The sequence below is a fragment of the Dermacentor silvarum genome, chromosome 4 (genome assembly GCF_013339745.2).
Source record: "Dermacentor silvarum isolate Dsil-2018 chromosome 4, BIME_Dsil_1.4, whole genome shotgun sequence".
Classification (NCBI taxonomy): Eukaryota; Metazoa; Arthropoda; class Arachnida; order Ixodida; family Ixodidae; genus Dermacentor; species Dermacentor silvarum.
This window is the reverse complement of record NC_051157.2, coordinates 4415451-4437166: the sequence shown is the minus strand read 5'-3', so window position 1 is coordinate 4437166 and position 21716 is coordinate 4415451. Positions and strand designations below refer to the sequence as shown.

At 49.2% G+C, this 21716-nt stretch overlaps 1 protein-coding gene across 1 annotated transcript in view; it reads right to left on the bottom strand.

Moving 5' to 3' along the window:
• The window catches only part of LOC119449348 (proton channel OtopLc), a 177815-nt gene extending 156485 nt beyond the window's left edge, over positions 1–21330 (bottom strand). The window contains exons 1-2 of the mRNA XM_037712513.2: positions 21163–21330; positions 20267–20449 (exon numbers count right to left, since the gene is read on the bottom strand). Coding sequence (XP_037568441.1) covers positions 20267–20440 — 174 coding nt within the window. The 5' untranslated portion in view covers positions 20441–20449; positions 21163–21330. The remainder of the gene's footprint in view (positions 1–20266; positions 20450–21162) is intronic.
• Positions 21331–21716: the final 386 nt, after the last annotated feature.

Here is a 21716-nt window from a genome sequence, read left to right as displayed (position 1 = left end):
CTCCTGACTTAGCTTGTGTCCCAGTAGTTTTCGCTCCGAATTAGCCATACGGACATAACTGCTCCATCAAGTGTGTCAGCCATTTCATTTAAGAATGTACCACGCGATGGCATGGAATCCACACCAATCGTACCAGATTTAACTTTGGATGGGTTAATGATTTAAATGTATCGGCTACAGTACTGTTTGAAGATGAATTGAGTTATGTGCGTACTGACAGTGAGTCATTCACTATCATCATCATCATCATCATCATCATCATCATCATCATCATCAGCCTATATTTTATGTCCACTGCAGGACGAAGGCCTCTCCCTGCGATCTCCAATTACCACTGTCTTGCGCTAGCGTATTCCAACTTGCGCCTGCAAATTTCCTAACTTCATCATCCCATCTGGTTTTCTGCCGACCTGGACTGCGCTTCCCTTCTCTTGGTATCCATTCTGTAACCCTAGTGGTCCACCGGCTATCCATCCTACGCGTTACATGGCCTGCCCAGCTCCATTTCTTCCGCTTAATGTCAACTCGAATATCGGCTATCCCCGTTTGTTTTCTGATCCACACCGCTCTCTTCCTGTCTCTTAACGTTAGTCCTAAGATTTTTCGTTCCATCGCTCTTTGTGCGGTCCTTAACTTGTTCTCGAGCTTCTTTGTTAACCTCCAAGTTTCTGCCCCATATGTTAGCACCGGTAGAATGCAATGATTGTACACTTTTCTTTTCAACGACAGTAGTAAGCTCCCAGTCATTATTTGGTAATGCCTGCCGTATGCACTCCAACCCAATTTTATTCTTCTGTAAATTTCTTTCTCGTGATCAGGGTCCCCTGTGAGTAATTGACCTAGATAAACGTACTCCTTTACAGACTCTAGAGGCTGACTGGCGATCCTGAATTCTTGTTCCCTTGCCAGGCTATTGAACATTATCTTTGTCTTCTGCATATTCATCTTCAACCCAATTCTTACACTTTCTCGATTAAGGTCCTCAATCATTTGTTGTAATTCGTCTCGATTGTTGCTGAATAGGACAATGTAATCTGCAAACCGAAGGTTGCTGAGATATTCGCCGTTGATCCTCACTCCTAAGCCTTCCCAGTCTAAGAGCTTGAATACTTCTTCTAAGCATGCAGTGAATGGCATTGGAGAGATTGTGTCTCCTTGCCTGACCCTTTTCTTGATAGGTAACTTTCTACTTTTCTTGGGGAGAATCAAGGTAGCTGTGGAATCTTTGTATATGTTTGCTACGATATTCACGTATGCCTCCTGTACTCCTTGATTACGCAATGCCTCTATGACTGCTGGTATCTCTACTGAATCAAATCTGCAACCAAACTAGGAAGGCGCACTAAGCTTCACCAAAGTCACTTTCTCACCAGAACAGGAATTGGCCTCCCTGGTGCAGTATTCGGCCACTACCTCCCTCATGACTCAGACAATTAACCCATGGCCCTCAGTCCCCAGTGGCTGCGGAGCACCTGACCAAGGTGGCGGTCAGGTGCTCTTTTCATAATCTATGAAAGTCATACAGAGAGGTTGATTGTACTCCGCACATTTCTCGATTACTTGATTGATGACATGGATATGATCCATCGTAGAATATCTCTTCCTGAAGCCAGCCTGTTCTCTTGGTTGGCTGAAGTCAAGTGTTAACCCTGATTCTATTGGAAATTATCTTTGAGAATATTTTATACAATACTGAAAGCAAGCTAATGGGTCTATAATTTTTCAAGTCTTTAACGTCTCTATTCTCATGGATAAGTGTAGTGTTGGCGTTCTTCCAGCTCTCTGGTACACTTGAAGTTGTGAGGCATTGCGTATAAAGGGCCGCAAGCTTTTCAAGCATGATATCTCCTCCATATTTGATTAAATCTACTGTTATTCCATCTTCTCCAGCAGATTTTCCCCTGGTCATGTCTTTCAAGGCCCTTCTAACTTCATCGCTAGTTATAGGAGGAGCCTCTGTATTCTGTTCTTCACTACTTCGAATTAAAGTACCTTGGCTGCTTTGGGAACTGTACAGTTCAGTATAGAATTCTTCCGCTGCTTTTACTATGTCATCGAAATTGCTAATGATATTTCCATGCTTATCTTTCAGTGCATATATCTTGCCTTGTCCTATGCCAAGCTTTCTTCTTACTGATTTAATGCTGCGTCCATATTTTACGGCTTCCTCAATCTTTCCCACGTTATAATTTCGAATATCCCTTACTTTCTTCTTGTTGATCAGTTTTGACAGTTCAGCGAATTCTATCTGATCTCTTGAGTTGGACATTTTCATGTTTTGTCGTTTCTTTATTAGGTCCTTTGTTTCTTGGGAGAGCTTACCTACTGGTTGCCTTGATGCCATACCTCCCACTTCAATTGCTGCTTCATTACATCTATGTTGTCGTTATCTTCTTTTTCTAGAGCTGCATATTTGTTTGCGAGCACCAGCATGAATTGGTCTGCTTTTACCCCTATTGCCTCTAGGTTGGCCTGTTTCCTCTTGACTAATTTCACTCTTTCTCTCTTCAAATTGAGAGAAATCCTAGACCTCACTAACCTATGGTCACTGCACTTTACCTTACCTAACACTTCTACATCCTCCACTATGCTTGGATCGGCAGAGAGTATGAAATCTATTTCATTCCTTGTTTCTCCATTAGGGCTTTTCCAGGTCCATTTGCTGTTGCTGCACTTCCTGAAGCAGGTATTCATTATTCGGAGCCTATTCCTTTCCGCGAATTCTACTAACATCTCTCCTCTTGCATTCCTAGAATCGATGCCGTATTTGCCGATTGATTGTTCACCATCATGCTTTTTCCCCACTTTTGCATTGAAGTCGCCCATGACCACAGTATACTGAGTTTGTACCTTTCTCATTGCTAATTCAACATCTTCATAAAACTGTTCTATTTCTTCATCATCGTGACTGGAAGTTGGGGCGCAGGCTTGTACTACCTTCATTTTGTACCTCCTATTCAGCTTTATTACGACGACTGCTACCCTCTCACTAACGCTGTAGAATTCATCAATGTTGCCCGCTATGTTGTTATGAACTAGAAATACTACCCCGGATTCTCTCTTATCTGGACGACCTCTGTCGCAAAGGACGCGGCCGTTAGTCCGCACTGTATAGACCTCACCAGTTCTTCTAACCTCACTAAGGCCAATAATATCCCAGGCAATGCCTGATAATTGTTCAAATAGTCCTGCTAAGCTAGCCTCACTCGAGAGGGTGCGCGTGTTGAACGTTGCCAGGTTCAGTTTCCATTGGCGGCCTGTTCAGACCCAGAGATTCTTAGCACCCTCTGCCACGTAGCAGGTCTGACCGCCACCTTGGTCAGGTGCTCCGCAGCCACTGGGGACTGCGGGCCATGGGTTAATTGTCGGAGTCATGAGGGAGGTAGTGGCCGAATACTGCACCACGGAGGCGAATTCCTGTTCTGGAGAGAAAGTGACTTTGGTGAAGCACCACAGAGCGTGGTGGTCAGTGGTAACCGTAAAAGGCCGCCCGTAGAAGTAGGGGCGAAATTCGCTAAATGCCCAAACAAGAGCGAGGCACTCGCGCTCGGTAATGGAATAATTGCGCTCGGCAGGGGAAAGAAGCCGGTTGGCGTACGCAATAACTCGATCACAACCACGTTGGCATTGGGCTAAAACAGCACCAATGCCATAGCCACTCGCGTCTGTGCGTACTTCAGTTGGAGCATTGGGATCAAAGTGGGCGAGAATCGGCGGGGTAGTGAGTAGCGTGATAAGTTGTGAAAAGGCTGTGGCTTCAGCGAAACCCCACGAAAACGGAGCGTCTTTTCCGAGAAGATCCGTTAGTGGACGGGCTATGTCTGCAAAATTTCCGACAAAGCGTCGGAAATACGAGCACAAGCCCACAAAGCTCCGAACATCCTTGGCACAAGTTGGTACAGGGAACTCGATGACAGCACGAACCTTGGCGGGGTCGGGACGGACTCCAGTTGAATCGACGAGATGCCCGAGGATGGTAATTTGGCGGCGACCGAAGTGGCATTTCGAAGAATTAAGTTGTAGCCCAGCCGCACGAAACACCGACAGGATGGATGAAAGACGTGTGAGGTGTGTGGCAAATGTCGGGGAGAACACGATCACGTCGTCCAGGTAGCACAGGCAGATAGACCATTTAAAGCTGTGCGACAGCGTGTCCATCATTCGCTCGAATGTGGCCGGGGCATTGCACAAGCCAAATGGCATAACTTTGAACTAACTGGTAGAGGCCGTCAGCTGTAACAAATGCTGTCTTTTCACGGTCCCTGTCGTCCACGGCGATCTGCCAGTAACCAGAGCGCAGGTCGATGGATGAAAAATAGGTCGCGCCGTGAAGGCAATCCTGAGCGTCATCGATTCGTGGAAGAGGATATACATCCTTCTTGGTGATCTTATTGAGATGCCGATAATCAACGCAAAATCGCCAACTGTTGTCTTTCTTTTTAACTAAGACAACAGGGGAAGCCCATGGACTCGCGGACGGCTCAATAATGCCTTTTGACAGCATCTTGTCAACCTCTTGTTGAATAACTTGGCGCTCGGATGGTGACACGCGATGAGGTCGCCGGTGAATCGGAGGCGCATCGCCAGTATGTATGCGATGTTTGACGAGAGAGGTTTGACCTAAGGAACGGCCGTCAAAGTCGAAGATGTCGGAGTATGTGACGAGCAAATGACGAAGGTCGTCGACTTGGGAGGGCAGAAGGTCCGGGGCAATCATCTTTGCGATAGCGCTCTGTACCGACGGAGAAGTGGGCGCGTCGGCGGGCAAAACTGCTGACGTAGGATCAGGTGACAGCGATGAAATGTGGCACTTATCTGATGGTGACAGGGTGGCCAAAACTATGCCTTGGGGAAGAACTTGAGGACAAAGTCCGAAGTTCAAGAGGGGCAGGCAAGTCTGGTTTGTCGCAACAGTCACAACAGTGTGGGGAAAGGAAATGTTGTACGACAAAAGGACACTGGTATAGACGGAGTAACCACATAGTCACCATCCGGTACACTGGGGCAAGGTACAGCGACAATACAGGTGAGTGCTTGGGGCGGCAAACGAACAAGCTCGGCACAAGAGAGCTGGCTCTGGACTACGTCAGGAGCGTCTAGTGAAGCGGGAAAGTCAAGTTCAACGACACCGGCCAAGCAGTCAATTACAGCGGAGTGGTCAGTCAAGAAATCAAGTCCAAGGATTACGTCATGAGGGCAGTGGCGAAGAACATGTGAAACAACACGGACGTGTGGCGGCCAGCGACGCTCACGCGTGCGGTGCACATTCCAAGCACGGCTGGAGTTCCACCGTCAGCGACACGCACAACGCGGGACTTTGCAGGTGTGAGCACTTTGTGTAAGCGTTCACGGAGATCAGAGCTCATGATACAAATATGTGCACCGGTGTCGATAAGGGCGGTAACGGGTAGGCCATCCACTTCTACGGCAAGTTGGTTCTCGTGCGTGGGCAAGGTCAAAAGAGGCTTTTCAGGTCGTGGGTCCAATGCAGCGTCACCTCCGGGAGCTGCACTGCTCAGTTTTCCTGGGAAGAGCGGCCAGGGGGGTGCGGCGATGAATAGCGGCGGGGCAGAGGGTACCGGGAACGACGATCGTGCGGAGAAGGTGAACGGCTGGAGCTGCGGGTTGGTACAGGAACGTCTCGGAGCGGTGAGCTGTTACGAGCGGGAAACTGCAGGGGTCGATGGTCGTCGCGGCGAATGTCAAAAAAAATGTGGTTGATCCCTCTTATATAGGAATCGGTATAGAACACGAAAGTGAAACGTGTCTTCACAGAAGTAGTGTAATGTTTATTGCACATTGATATATAATGTCTATTGGTGTTTTGTGGCTAAAGCGCCCTTGGGCGTTGATGCACCCACGCTGACGCCTGGTGGCACGTCTCCTCCATCACGACTACCAACGTCGATGACCATGAGCAACCGTCGTGCATATGGAAGCTGCACTACGCTGCACACGCTAGCACAACGCGAAAGACGAAGCACGTAACTGACACACTAATACAACGCGCAAGACAAAGCACGTAACTGAATCGTCACCGAGTCAAATCAGCGCGTACAGCGCGTCGTAATTGCAGCCTCCGCGATCAACTTCAGAAACATTTTCAGAGCTAATTCCGGAGGCCACGCTCCGTGAACGCCACCTAGGTGGCGTTGGTAGTGCTTCTTGATGCCAGCGTCCCTTCGAATGCTGGCATCGAGGCGTCGTAGTGATGAGACCACCGAAGCGTTCACTGTCGGTGCGCGTTAGTGTCATAATGCAGTACTTCTCCTTTCTGCTCGTAGGCGGCGGCACCGCCCCGAGCAAGAGCGCGGGTACACGGAGGAGTGTTAGATATATAAGGCGCGTCTGTGTAGCTCTCTGCAAATGCGTTTGTGGCGCAATGGGTTAAACGCTCGGCGATCTATCGTCGCGGACCGAGAGGTCGTGGGTTCGATTCCCAAATTTTGCATGGTTGTGGAACTTTTTCTTCTGGTTTCTTTCTTGGTATTATGTTCTATGACGTATTTCCGTGACGGAAATACGTCAGTGAAGTCTTGGTGGACCCCGGCATAAAACACTTTCGTGTTAAAATGAGCGAGGGGAGGAAGGTTGTCGATACCGGCAGTGACGGGAAATATGTCCAACGCCGTGGCAATGAAAACATATGGGCTTATCGTCCTGCGTTCTCCACTGGGCCGGATCACGATAGCGGCGCAACGTCGCTGTATTTCTGTAAGACGGAAGAACAGAACTGACCCGAGGGTGAGGCAGGGATGCAACAGGCTGGAGTCCTCCGTTAGCCAGCTCTTCCCTCACGACGGCTTGTATTAAAGAGACTGTTGGTCGGGAGTCGTCGGAAGGGCGTGCGAAATAGGAAGGTGGCGACGCCGCCTCAATTTCACGACGAACCATGCGGACAAGGCTATCGGTGGTCGGTTGCTGATTGGGCGGCTGAACGTCTGCGCAGGACGATGTAGCGGCCGTGTTTGGAAGCCGCATGAATTGTTGGGCGATGCGGCGACTCTTGAGTGCTTCAAAACGCCGGCATTCCTTGATAATGTCTTCAATGGTCGAGCAGTCCTTAAAGACCAGCAAGTTGAAAGCATCATCAGCAATGCCTTTTAGGACGTGACTTACTTTGTCCGCCTCGGTCATGGTGGCATCAACTCGGCGGCAAAGGGCGATAACGTCAAGGATGTACGACACGTACGACTCCGTGGGAGATTGGGCGCGACAGGAGAGATCTTTCGAAGCGGCGCTCTGGCGGCCAATTGGTTTGCCAAATAGGTCACGAAGCTTCTGCTTACATAGATCCCAGCTGGTCAGCTCCGTTTCATGAGTGTCAAACCAGACGCGTGCTGTCCCACACAGGTAGAAACCCACATTAGCGAGTGTCACTGTCGGGTCCCACCGATTGTTGGTTGCGACGTGCTCATAATTCCTTATCCAGTCATCAACGTCGACGTTGTCGGTGCCGCAAAAAGATCCTGGGTCGCGGGGTTGGATCAAGATCACTGGCTGTGGTGCCGGTGGTGCGCTTGACGCAATATCCCCGCCTGTTGACATGGTGGAACTTGCCAGAACACGTCCGCTACGGAGTTCCGTCTTGAGTAGTACCCAGCACCTCTACCAAAATGTCACGGGAAACGGTATAACTGAAAATATATTTACAAAATATCTACAGCGGGCTGTAGCACTGCCAAGATGGCCGACAGACAATCTCTTCAAACGTCGTCGTCTTCACCCAAATGGTCAACATCATCTTTGTCCCATTGCGCGCAGTCTCGTAACAATATAAAGACGTTGCGAGGCGAGAAGGTGGTAAACACTTCCGACGCTGCTCGACGAGTGTTCCGTTATGATCTCGTCGAAAACCTCCGAGCGGCCCCCACAGGCACCGGCAACAGTCACCAATGCCGCGCGCGTTCGGTGCGAACGCGGGAAAAACACCACCGGCGTCGACAAGAGTTCTGCGCGTTGCTGGTGCTGCTACATTTCCAAGATTATGCAGCTGATAAAACTACTATCCTTACTCCGCATAGCTCTCTACTAATTTTCTATCGCAATTGATGCTTCGCCTTTCGGGTGAAACTGCGACATTTTAGATACGAAGCAGCTTATGGTCGGGGCTATGTCGCTCCCTTCCGCCCTCCCTCCGCTACCCCTTCTAGTACACTGTACCTCCGCTGTGCGGCGTCCACACCCGCACTGCGCATGCGCATTCTCCTCCCCCTCCTCTCCTTGTCTCATCTCCTCTCCTCTCGGCATTCCTCCTCTCCTCTCCGACGCTCCTCTCCGGACTGCGCAACGAATGGCAACACCTGCGGCTCCGCACGCGATAAAGCGAAGCAGCTTAGGTTAGAGACGCGACGGTAGGCGCTGCATGCTCCGCTGGGGGGCGTAACAACGCGCAGAACTGTTGTCGACGCCGTCGGCGTTTTATCCGCGTTCGCACCGAACGCGCGTGGCGTTGGTGACTTGCTGGTGCCTCTGGGGGCGGCTCGGAGGTTTTCGACGAGATCAGCCCTTACTCGTGGAGCACCGTCAGAAATCTTACCTACGCAGCGCCGCGATGAGTGCCACGGACAGCGCCAGCGTCAACGCCAGTGTCAGCGCCGTGGTCGACCCCATGGCTGCTTCGCATACTAGTCAGGGTTCCCCTACGAGAAGATGGTGTAATTTTATTGCGATAGCAATTACATGGACACTTCAACCGGATTTATGCCGTCGGCGTCGCCGTCGCCGTCGTCACCGTCGCCGTCGCCGTGAGGTTCCCTATAGATAAAATCTTCGCCGCGCGCCGCATGCCCGAGCGGAAGCGTGCGGGGACGCGCGCTATCACGGAGAGCGAACGCACTCAATCTCCCACGCGCAAGCACGGAAGCGGGAAGCCAGCGCCGGAGGGAACGGGGGGGGGGGGGGGGGGGCGCACTTTTACTCTGCCAACAACCGCGCTCGTCGCTCCACCCGCACCGTCTCTTATCTCCCCACGGCTCTGACCTATATGCGCCGTGCCTTCGCCGCTCAGTTTCCGTTGAAGCGATAGACCGCACGTAACTTCGCCGCTGCGGCGTAGGCGCTTGCTGCCAGCGTTTTGACAGTCGTTGTCTGCAGTCATTCAGTGTGATCTATTCATGTTTGTTTGTGCGCGCTCACACCACGCTTGTTCATTCAGTTAGTAATACTCGGGCCACATTTTCCAACGCACGCTACACATGCAATGCTGCCCGGATCGGCAGTGCAGTGCTACAGGTGTGTCCCTTCGCACGCGCTGCCCACGGGAAGCGCTTCTCATCAACACCATCGTTTCACACGCGCCTTCTCGTGGTCATCGAGTCTCTCTTCATGTCGGTCTAGTTACGCCGCAGCACACCTGCTTACTTAATCAGCTCATGTTTACTACAATTCATATTGCTACCAAAGCCGCTCACCTTACTTCGTATGACATTGCTGTGTTGCTATCGCATTCATTGCTTCGCCCTTAGGGCGAAACTGTGACATTTTTTATCCAGCGGCAGTGCCCCAACACTATCGCCGGGGAAGCACCGCGTCAGTACACCCACTGACTTCTGCCGTCGCTCTTCTGACCGTATACCGTTGATTTCTGAGAGCTCATTATCGAACCATAGGCGATCACATACTCGGACGCTTGATCCGAAGTTGCGATCGAGAAAGTCTCTTTGGAACCTTGCGTAGGCGCCGTCTAATCCCGGCACCATACCCTTGTGGCGTCGATGTCTCTCTGCGGCATTCTTGGTGTCGGGATAGGCGTCGTCGGCTCTAGCTCGTCGCTTCCCTACCACATCGTGGGCGCGCTCTTCTTCTCCGGTCGCCGGGTTGGCACGACGTCATCGGTCTCTCTCCCGCCGTAGCTCTCGCTGTCGCTCCTCGCACATACGCTGCTCTTCAGGTGTACGGATCACGCGTCGCTTTCCGATAGCAACGGTAGAGCGAAATGGTACCGGAAATTCCCCTTGGTCACCTTATCAGGCATACACTACGCCACGCGCTACGTCATACATCGACGGCCCTAATGGCCCCCTGTGTGTAAACACATTGCTTTACACACAGGGGGCTGTTAAAACGAAGGCATATCGACGCTCGCCTTATCAAGCCAGCAGCGATATGCTTTGCTTTTGTCGTTGGCTCTTTCACTCTCACTTTTTAGGGGAGAGTTCTTCCGCGCGGACGCCATAAATTTCCGGATCCTAGCCATAGACAGCTTGGCTGTAAGAAGTAGGTGGAACAACAAGGCCTTTTACAGCGAAGCTGTTTAGGCGGACCCTGTGCCGTCGTTGTCTGACCTCGCTAAAAAGGGGCCACGTGACCAAGCGGGAGAGGAGAGGTAAGGAGAACGGGGAGGGGGGTTAACAAGCGTGCTGTCAGCGCGCACAAGCAAACATGGATAGATCACACTCGATGACCGCAGACAACCACTGACAAAACGCTGGCGTGCGTAAGCGCCGCCGCCGCAGCGTGCGAAGGTTCGTGCGGTCTATCGCTTCAATGGAAACTGAGCGGCGAAAGCACAGCGCATACAAAGAGCCGTGTGGAGATCGCTTTCAAGATATTGTGCGCGCGACAGCCCTCAGCCGCACAAAGTACAAGTACGCAGTTGCTGGCAATGTAGAAGCAGCGCCCCCTCCCTCCCGCGCTGCCTTCCCGCTTTCATCCTTTCGCGTGGGAGATTGAGTCACCAGTTTCTCTTGCGCCCAGCCGCAAGATACGCATTTAGTGCCGCAGCTAAACGTCGCCTCCCCTCCCTCCCTCCCTCCCATCTCCTCACAGCTGTTCGCACTACCGGAGACGTAGTGTTTGCTCTCCGTTGTACGTTCGCTCTCCGTGAAAGCGCGCGTCCCTCGCGCGCTTTGACTCGCAGATGCAGTACACGGCGCGCGGCGACGAGTTTATCGCCGTTGGACTTTATACGGAACCTCAAGGCGACGACGACGGCAGAAATGCGCTTGGAGGGCCCATATAATTTATATCGCAATAAAAGTAAATTACTTGCGCAGTGAAGTGAAATACTTACGTGCGTGCAGTGACTCATCGCTCACCACCACGCGCTTTTCACTCACGGTCAGTAGTGGTTTACAGTCATATGCCTATGTAGTTATTCGACAATTTTTTAGCCTCGACAATACTTTATTATGAACAGAGCACAGTGAGTAGGTGTAAGGTAAACAAGAGAAAGAGCAGAGCCGGTCCTAACGCCTCAATATTGTTGGCTTATGTCGCTTCAGAGATATCGTACACGAGCAATTGTTTGTTGCACGCTATGCCTTCAATACAAACTTCGCGCACAATGTATTTACCAAAGCTTCACCGTGAGCGAAGCTTGTTTCAAATTCAGACATTCGAAAGAAAAGCCATTCCAGTCAATAGATAAACAAACATAAAAGGTAGGTAAACAAATAGGTTAACAAATATTTTTCTACATTGAAATGAATAGATAGCTACTACTCGCCTAGCCATTTACTCATTTGTTATCTAAGACTTACTGCTGCAATAGCCTTGTTTTAATAATCCGTGAATCCTCTCTGAAATTACCAACATATGTAACTTTTCATGATATCATAGTTATTGCTTAACGTGTGATTTTTTACGTAAACTAGCAAGCATTCATGCCGCGTGACGATGTTTGCGCTTGCATTATATTGAGTGAAAACTCACATTGAAAATTACTGTCTTTGATGCACTACAAATATCGCTATTGATTCTACATATCCCTAAAATAGTTACCTTCAATCAGTAAAACATGAAAATTTTATGTGTAATTAGTTGCCTCTTTCACTACGTAACTACAAGTACGTAATTATTGATCAGTAAGTATATTTGCTGTGTACGAACCAGCGAGCATACGCAATAAATATTCCTAAAGTTACTTTCATGTTAAAATTCGCTTAGTGTTGGCGCTCTTGCAACACAAGGAGGCGAAAGACGAGTTGCACATCCGTAATCATCACGTTCGTTTCTGACGTTCGCTCGTAATTATGAAACGAGGCATACGTACACAATGTTGCACTGTTAGCGTTTCATTTATTTTGGTTTTTTTTTTGTCGTGTTTATTTCTCGCACGCACCCTTCACCTACATGCGTGATATAGCTTAGTGGCTTTGGTAGGTTGGACTGCTAAGCCAGAGGACGCGGGTTCGGTTCCCGGCCACGGCGGCTTACATTTCGATGGAGGCGAAGTGCATAAAACACCCATGTAGATAGATTTAGGTCCACGTTAAGGAACCCCAGGTGGTCGAAATTACCGTAACCCTCCAAAACTGCGTCTATCATAGCCATATTGTGATTTCTGGATGTAACACCCTAAAAATTATGATTACTATTATTAACATTTGCCTGTGCTCTCAGTTTTTCATGATATATGGGTGAGTTCGACACGTTGAGATCCAGATTGGCATTTAACACGCTCTTATCGTTACACCCAGACCATCAGAGGGATTTCTGGCCGAAAAATGCGGGTTTGCACCAAACGTCATATTGTTGTCGTTAATCATGACGTGAATTCAAGTATGTCAAGTTGCTAATGCCATGACCCATCAGTCATCCTAGTCACACATTTGTGCCTTTCCGTGCTATACTTTGTATATATAGTATACCAAGTGAACGAGACGCGAGAGTTACGCGGTTTTTATTTATTTTTGGTACCGCGGCCCCGCCGACGGACACATTCCGCTTGCCAAGAGACAGTTAAGGATTTTGCCTTGCGGGAGGCAGTCTTGTAGAACAAATCGAATGCATGAAATAAAAGAAAGGAAACGATAGGGTGTAATAGCGTTAGCATGAGCTAGCCATATCTGCTACGTTCTCCTAGTTATCATCGCGACCTCCAGCTTATTTTCTTCTGCGGCACGTTCACGTTGCTCATTCCACGCATAACTAACTGAAGTAAGCGCGCAGAATGCGTTACTTAAACAGCCGCGTAAGCACGGACCAAGCGAACTAGAAGGATATAGACAAAATACCCGCATTCACAGCCGGCAAACGCATTCTATGTGCGGTGAGTCACCGCGGTATTACTTTGCCGTGACATGGTTCTTAATAATGCTACGAGAGAGACATTCTGCCTGGGGAAGACGACAAAGAAGACGGTTCTGTCGGGTGCTGGTGGCTGTCCACCATCTTGGCTACTGTGTCTCTCACGTAGTGTAAATACAGTGTAAATAGTCCTGCCTTGTGTCGTTTTACGTACAATCTTTGTGGTGGAGGTGCTGGGTAGTTCCCTGTTTCCATCACGGAGCTCCGCAGCGGCCGCCTCATCACGCTTCCGACCATGTCAGTCGGTGCACGCACATCGTCTTCACCCCCTGCCCCTCCCGTGGGTCCCACTTGCGTCGTTCTGCCTCCTGTTCGTGATCCTGGCGTCTTTTCCGGCCAGGATGCGGTTGACGTCGAGAAATGGCTCAACCTTTACGAACGGATCAGCGCCAGCTACAGGTGGGACCAGACCCTTATGCTCGCCAACGTGCTTTTTTACCACGATGGCCCACTCCGGGTGTGGTTCGAGACGCACGAGGCGGACATTACAAGCTGGGACTCTTTCAAACAGAAGATCCGCGACCTTTTCGGCGACAGCACTGGTCGGCAGCTTGCTGCGCGGGATGAACTTGCGACTCGTGCACAGACATCCTCCGAGTCATACGTCTCTTACATTCGGGACGTTATCGCTCTTTGCCACCAGGTTGACGAGCACATGCCATAGTCCGAGAGGGTTTCTCATGTGCTCAAAGGTATCGCTGACGATGCATTTAACCTGCTCGTGTATACCAACGTTGATACCGCCGACACAATGATCAAAGAGTGCCAGCGGTTTGAACACGCCAAGAGCCGCCGTATAACCCAAAGATTCACCCGCCTGCCCAATACGGCTGCTGCAACTTCTTCGTGTGATGCCGTTCGCCTGCCGCCCACCTGTCACCACGTTACGCGTATTGTTCGTCGCGAGATTGAAACTGCCTGTCCTGCGCCTATTCAACCACCTATGTTTACATCCCACGCCAGTGACCCAACACAGCCATCAGTGTCCCTCATTCAAGCTGTAGTCAGGCAGGAGTTTGCCAATCTCGGCCTTCCATCAGCGTGCCCACTGACTCGTCCTGACACGCTCGACCTTATTCCCCTGGGCTCACTCGACGATCCTACACCTCTCCTTTGTCCTTCCGCAATCCTGCGGAATGGAGAACGCCCGACGATCAGCCCATCTGCTTCTCCTGTCATCAGGCCGGGCACATTGCTCGTTATTGCCGGCACCGTTGGACCTACGCATCTCGCCAGACGTCCATGCACTCTACTCCTTCTAGACGTTCAGCCGCTGGTTCCCCTACTTACTACTCGTCGTCCTCCCACGAGCCTCTTCCCTCTGATGCCACTGCTCCTGTTCGCTGCTTCGCCCGCTCCCCGTCGCCGCAACGCCGCCAATCCCGCTCTCCACAGCCTCGCCGCTTTTCCTCGCCGTGCTTCTCTGGATGCTCGCCGCCGGAAAACTAGATAGTGCAGCTTATGGAGGTGAAGCTGCAATGCCATCGTCCCTTGCAAATCCTCTACTCACGCTCCCCACGCACCATAGCCACCAGTGAATTAAGCTACGTGCCGGCGCGCTCGCATCAACGCGATCTTAGCCGCGAAAACACAGGGAGGGCGGACTCTGCCCCTCCGCAGATGGCTTTCAAGAAAAAGCCGTGCGGGCGGAAGCTCGCGGCAGACAAGGGTTCCCGCCCTCGTGTGCGCGAACCGCGATTGACGGCTCACCGTCGCATGCTTTCACTCGCACATAGAGCGTATAGCGCGCGGCGACGATTTTATCGCCCGTGCACTTAAACGGAACCTCACGGCGACGGCGACTACGGTGACGACGACGGTGGAATTTAGCTTAGATGAGGAGAAGAGAAAGAGAGAAGGCAGGGATGTTAACCAGAAATGCGTCTGGTTGGCTACCCTATTCTGGGGGAAGGGAAAGAGGGAATAGAAAGATGAGATAGAGAGAGAAGGGGCGGTATGAAGGACAAGGTGAGCACGCGGAGGGCTTGTGCAATTCAAAGGCATTCGCATAGCCCAGTCGCCCTAAAGAAAGGCACCAGTGCCTCCACAGCTTTGTGGGCCGACGAGCGATAGAGTCAAGTAGCCCTCCATGGACAACGGCCGATCGTCCAGTCCAGTCGTCGCAATGCGTTCGATGATATTTGTCTTTCCGACTGAAATCGATTGCAGTGACACAATAAATGTTCGGTGGTCTCTTCGCTGCCGCAGACGTCGCACGCAGCACTTTCGGTCGTTCCAATCAAAGCACAGTACGCCTTCGAGAAAGCCACTCCCAACCACAGCCGGTATAGAAGGGATGCCTCACGTCGGTGAATCCCAGGTGGAGGCAATACCACCTAGATTACCTCAAAGCCTCCGCACGTGTCCGTGACGTCACGCACAAAAGATGGGCCTGGAACTAAGCTTCACCCCACGTGGTCTTTCTCGCCTGGCCATCAGAACACCTGTTTTCAAAGATACCGCGTGTCTTATGCCAGCTTACTGATAGTTTTTAAAGTGTTCCTATTAAACGATCTACTCTTCGGGAGGACGACACATTGTATTTAGGCTAATTCAGGCATGAGAAGCCTCAGGCGTTTGTCAATTAATCCACTGAACGGCGAACTTAGTATTCGTGTTTGTTCTTTTTTCTGCCTGAGATTATTTTTTTAACTCAGCTTTGGAAGCAAAAAAAAAAAAAAAAACATTTGGGGGTTTGCCATTACAGCTACTAACTAATCCTTAACACATCCATTCAGAGGTCATGGCCTCAAATCCATCCTGTGGCATGTGGTTTCTTTTTAAGCGAAGCTTTATAGGTTCACAAGTGTCGGCGGTGGTGGTGGTGTCACGCTGAAAAGTGGGCCGATCCTGGCGATAGTGCAGAAAGGGTCCAAGCTCAACGGCACATACCATGGCAAAAAGGAAGTGAGAAACAGAGGAAAAAGGACAGAAAAAAAGAGAGAGAGAGAGGAAGAAAGAGAGAGAGAAGGAGAGAGAAGTTAAGAAAGAGATACAGGAGAGAGTGAGAGAAGAAAAGAAAGAGAGAAAGAAGAGAGAGAGAATGCTTCATTTACCCCCATTTTCTCAACAGGGGAATGGCTGGTGGTTTTTTCGTTGTTTTTAGTTAGTTACCTTGCAGCCACAAAATGATTACCACATTCACTTCCCATTGTTTACCACTACTTGTTCACCCCTACACTTTCCTCGGTTGTGGTGACTGTTAGCTTTCTTCATATGTTAATCTATAGCTACTTCATGCTGCACAGATGTCAAAACAATCCAAAAAGATATGCAATGAATACAAGGAATGAAGAGTTTATTTCAGCACATACACACGTATGTTTTCATAATGCCACTGTATGCACGCGCAACTTTGTACCCCTTTATAGCACCACTGTATATGCCCGCCGTTTTTCATGACCTTGACATGAGTCATTGGACGTGCTGACATTCATGACGCCACTAAAGCTGTTTAGTGACGCCCGCATGCTTTTTGTTAATATATTTTCAATAATGTCACTTCATGTACGCGCAACTTGGTACCCCTTTACAGCACCACTGTATATGCCCGTCGTTTTTGATGACTTTGACATGATTAATTGTACGTGTTGACATTCATGACGACGCTAAACCTGTGCGCGCCTGTGGTCATAGGCTACCCACGTTTTACGAGCTTGTGTTCACGGCTTTGTTGCATTCACTGTGTTTTTTTTGTTTTTTTTTGTAATGCCACTCTGTGTACGCACAAGTTTCCATTCACGTGTTTGTTGTATAAAAAATTATGCGGTTTTACGTGCCAAAACCAGTTCTGATTATGAGGCACGCCGTGGTGGGGGACTCCGGAAATTTGGACCCCCTGGGGTTCTTTAACGTGCACCTAAAGCTAAGTGTTTGTTGCATCCTTTTATTATTTCGTATTTTTTTCACTCTTACGGAGAAAATGTATCAATTGAGCACTCTGTGCTTGCAATCGCACTCTTGATGAAGGGCGGACTCCGGCCGAAACGTCAGTAAAGTCCTGTTATATGTTTTTCCTAGTGCCTTTATTTCTTGCACTATTTCTGTGCCGGCTTCTTTGATTATTTGCTTCCCTCATATATATATATATATATATATATATATATATATATATATATATATTGAAGAAAAGAGAGGAGGACGTACGTTGAATTTGCACAGTATATTTTGCTAACGTTTCGGCTGGTGGACCAGCCTTCGTTACAGCCGACGAAGGCTGAAACAGACTGCGTATTTGACGAAGGCTGGTCCGCCAGCCGTAACGTTAGCAAACTATACTGTGCAAATACACGTCGTCCGCTCTTTTCTTCAATTTACCACCGGGGCCAGCGTGATTTCCTTATGCACAACTATATATATATATATATATATATATATATATATATATCACTCTATTTATCTCTATTTAAATCGTGATGCTGTCGTGGTTGTGTCTTCAACTGCATATATGTCAGAATAGGTATGGGGCGGTATTACATGCATGCCTACATAACGTGAATGGTATGTCATGACATGATTGACATGGGGTTCATGACATGTCATGTGCGTCATGACACGAAAGACAAGACATACAAGCGCATGTCATGCCATGACTTCATGACATCACATATGCTTGTCCTATCATGTATGTCAGGAAATAAATGGCATGAATGACATGATGCTGTCGTGGTCGTTTCTTTAACTCGGTATATATCTGGATATGAATCATATGACATGCGTGCATGACCTGACATGAGTGACATGGCTTGATGTCATCACATGAATGACATGCGTGTGATGACATGAATGTCATAAATTACATGACATCTCACCAGTGACAAGACATGCATGAACATGTCATTCCAAGTCATTCCTGTCATGTCATGCAGGCATCACGCATTTTTCGCCACATATATTCTGATATATATCCAGATAAAGAAATGACCATGACGCCAAAACCCTATGTCATTTATGTCACTGATGTCAATCAAGTCGTGACATGCTTGTCATGTCATTCACATGATGCATGTAATGTCATTTCATTCATGTCATGGATATCCTGATATATATATTTTGTTAGAAAATTGAACTGACATGAATGAAATGCCTTTCATGTCATGGCATGAATGTCGTAAATAAGAGGACTAAATGGATTGAATAACATGTCATACACTTCCTTATATATTCTGTATATGCGTGTTATTACATGCATGTATGACATTAAAGACATATCACGCCATGTATGTCGTAAAACGATTTACATGAATACCAAGGTCTATATATGTCAAGTCATGACAGGATTCTTATGAATGTCATGAAATGCATGACAAGAATGATGTAAGTTCATGACATGTATACATGCATGCACGCCATGAGATTGCCATGATAAGAACTTATACCGACCCAGTGACCGAGCTGTCTACTAACTTGGGCCGATAACTATATGCTCGTGTTCGTGATACCGTGATGGTTTGATTCTCGCGTGCTATCTGCACTCAAGCCAAGGGCACGCGTTAGAAGATCCCAGCACCTTAGCAGCAGACCGTCCGGTAGTGTAGTTGCATCTGTTCAAGCAACGATTGAAAAGCAAGTTTCCCACGAGCGTTGATTTTGCAGCGCCGGATAGCGACGCTCCGCCTCCGTCCCAAAGCTCGTACCGGGATTTCACGGTCCTTCTCGTCGTTGCCGCTTAATCAAACATCGAGGCGTGCATTTTCCTGCTGCAGATAGTGTCCGAGTACGACAACGCTTCATAAATTCCACTATGGCAGCGACATCACGACTTGGCCAAAGCGAGCAGCAGCACCACGCCACTCGTCCGAATGGCTATAAAAGGTACGGGTTTCAGGTTGTGCTACAGTATCGACCATCAAGTCATCCTTTGTTTCCGCTAAGTGATACCAGGTGCTGTCGTGAGAGAGCATTTAGTTTCTGTGTTTCTTACCGATGTTGCACCTCCATGCCACTCGTTCACATCAGTTCGATCACTTACAGAAATCATGCAATCGTCGTTACCGCCGTCGTCGTCTTGCTGCCGTCGTCACAGACACACACTATCTCGCATGAATTCTAGTTCACTGTACTCGCGTCACACACACACACACACAAATACTGGACTTGCACAAACACATTCGTCAACCTGGTAACGCTTTGCGGAGCACCAAACAATGTTGCATAGCCAGCTGCCTGTAGAATGCTTCGCATAACGTCGATTCCCACAGTGTGTGGGATATACACAACTTTTTTATTTCCTTTGTTCAGGGGCACCATTGAACTGCTCAAAGCAGGCTGTCTTCTGAGCGGCGACAAGTTGAAAACTGGTTCTCGGGCTCAGGCCATGCGGTAATCGAGCCTTTGACAATGTGAGCGAAAGCTTGACATGAGTCAGTGGTAACGGCGATTAGCCGATGCCATGCGAAAGACGGCGTCACTACCTCTCTCAACCCAAGGCTAACTCTGCACGACCAGTGGTCGGATGAGATAGGCCTTCATAGCAGTAGTAATCTATTAAAATAACTACAGGTATATACGCCAGTACTAGATTAATTGTCACCTGACTTGCCAATACTTTCATTATGTAGCAGGGCTTGTCATGTGTCCATAATAAGCATTCAGTTGACACACCGACCGTCTCGTTTTTACGCTTTTAGATCCTAAACGCAATCTAAGTCGTCCCTATTCTTACAGCTTTCGCGCGTATTAGCCAGGTTGTGAAGAAATTCTGCTGTACCGTCTGCGGGTTCGATTGCAGTCTTCTTTCATTGCAATGGAAAATGGACATGGGAATGGACATCGCTAACGTGAGAAAACCGTCGCGCATTGTGTGTTCCTCGTCGCCGTAGGCAGAAGCGACTGCTCTGTAACACGCTTGACCGATTGGGCAGTCATCTTCAGTATTAGGATGGACGTCGGCGCTAAAGGTTGCTACTGCTTCCTGCTGCCAATGATTGTAGCTGCGCTGCGTTTCCCTTTGATTTCTGCCTGCCGTTCCTCTACTCAGCTGTTGCACTTCATTTCTGACGATGTCCCTTTCCCCGAGCAGGGTAAAAAACCGGACTGATTCTCTATCCCATGAAAGACAAAGCATAATGATGCAAAACATGAACGTAGGGAGCGAACAAATAGCGGGAAAGTAGCATCGCGATGCTGAATTCGTCCGATGTTTTACGCCGCTGTGTTTTCAACGCACGCAGCTTGGCGTCGTAGACCGACGCACCGGACGCAAGCCGCAAGAAGAAGAAACCGCGTCGCTTGCCTGTCCGATGGCGGAGAGGCTGCCCGACCTCCTGGAGCGCACCTTCCTCGGCCTGTCGGCCTCTCCGAGCCGTCCCGAGCAGCTCGAGCTGTGCGGCCGGAAGTCGGAACCACGCCGATTGGCTATCATGACCGCCATGGGAATCTGGGTCTTACCGCCGGCTGGTCGAGACATATCTTGCTTCTGCGGACGAAAAGTTGAATTTTTTAGCTATTAGTGCGACAAAAATCTGGAAAGAAATTCACTCGTTATTGCTAAAAAGCGCGTCCCGCAACGTTTCATCATGAATGCAGCCCTTGCTGTTTGTCCAAGGAAAGTGCACGTCTTACGCGATGAAGATATAACCGAACTATGCTTTGGCGTACAGGTTGGCGTAGTTATTCGTTTTCTTGTCGCGAAAGTTGACATCGCTCAAGCACATTCGCAAATACAGCAACACGAATTTGCCTACAAAATGACGAGCCGATATGGGCTGCATGCGCAATAAGCCCGCTGTGAGCGCGGACGGACGAGCTTCATGTTTTTCGGGCCCACTTGCGTACATTGTCAATAGGCAAAGCCCGCAATGATGCTGCAAACTAAATCCAAAACACTGCTTTCATTACGTGATGGTAGTGACCCGAGTAAGCATTCAACCTAGAGCCACAATGCCCTCCGCTAATTTAGACGAATGTGACTTTGGATCTATCCAACCGTCACTATACTCAACAGTTTTGTCGCTCACTATACAGAAGGCATAGCCAGTGAATATATTCACTAGCGATACGCCGCGACATGTGTTTCTTTTTTCTGTTACTAGAACGTTTCATAGCAATATCCATAGTGACCTTTCGCAATCAAGCACCCGCATTGCTGTGACGTAAGAGAAACAATACGTATGCGGCGTGGACTCCCACCTGCAGCGACAGCAGTCGTGTGGCACTCAGTCCTGACTTACTTTCTCGTGGTGCACCACCGTTTCTGTCGAGGCCTCGCGCGACAGGTCCCCGTTGCGGTAGGCGCGCCCGAGCGTAGCCGAACCAGTTGTCTGTCAACCTAAGCGTCGCATCACCCGAGTGACGGAAAGCGGGCTCTTCCCGACGACTCTTATCGCCTCCCCCCGTCTTTGTTCGTTTTCTACATCCTCTCCCACATGTCGTCTCTTTTGCTGGCTCCGATAAGATGAACACCTTTTTTTTCTGCAAGCTAGAACACAATGGCCTCTCTCCACAGCTTCGTCGGCTGGCAATCAGCGGGAAAATACGGACGCGTATTGCATGCCCCTAGCTGATCCTATGCAGAACGCCCAGTTCGGCAGTACACACAAATTTGCGCCGCAGTTTTCTGAGGACTGACAGAGTGGAAGCATTATAACTTGACTTAATAAGCGTTGTGCACTGGCCTGCCCTTGTCATCATTTCTTGTGAGTTAATCTTACTTCCTGATATATGAACAATTCTGTTGTTCTTGT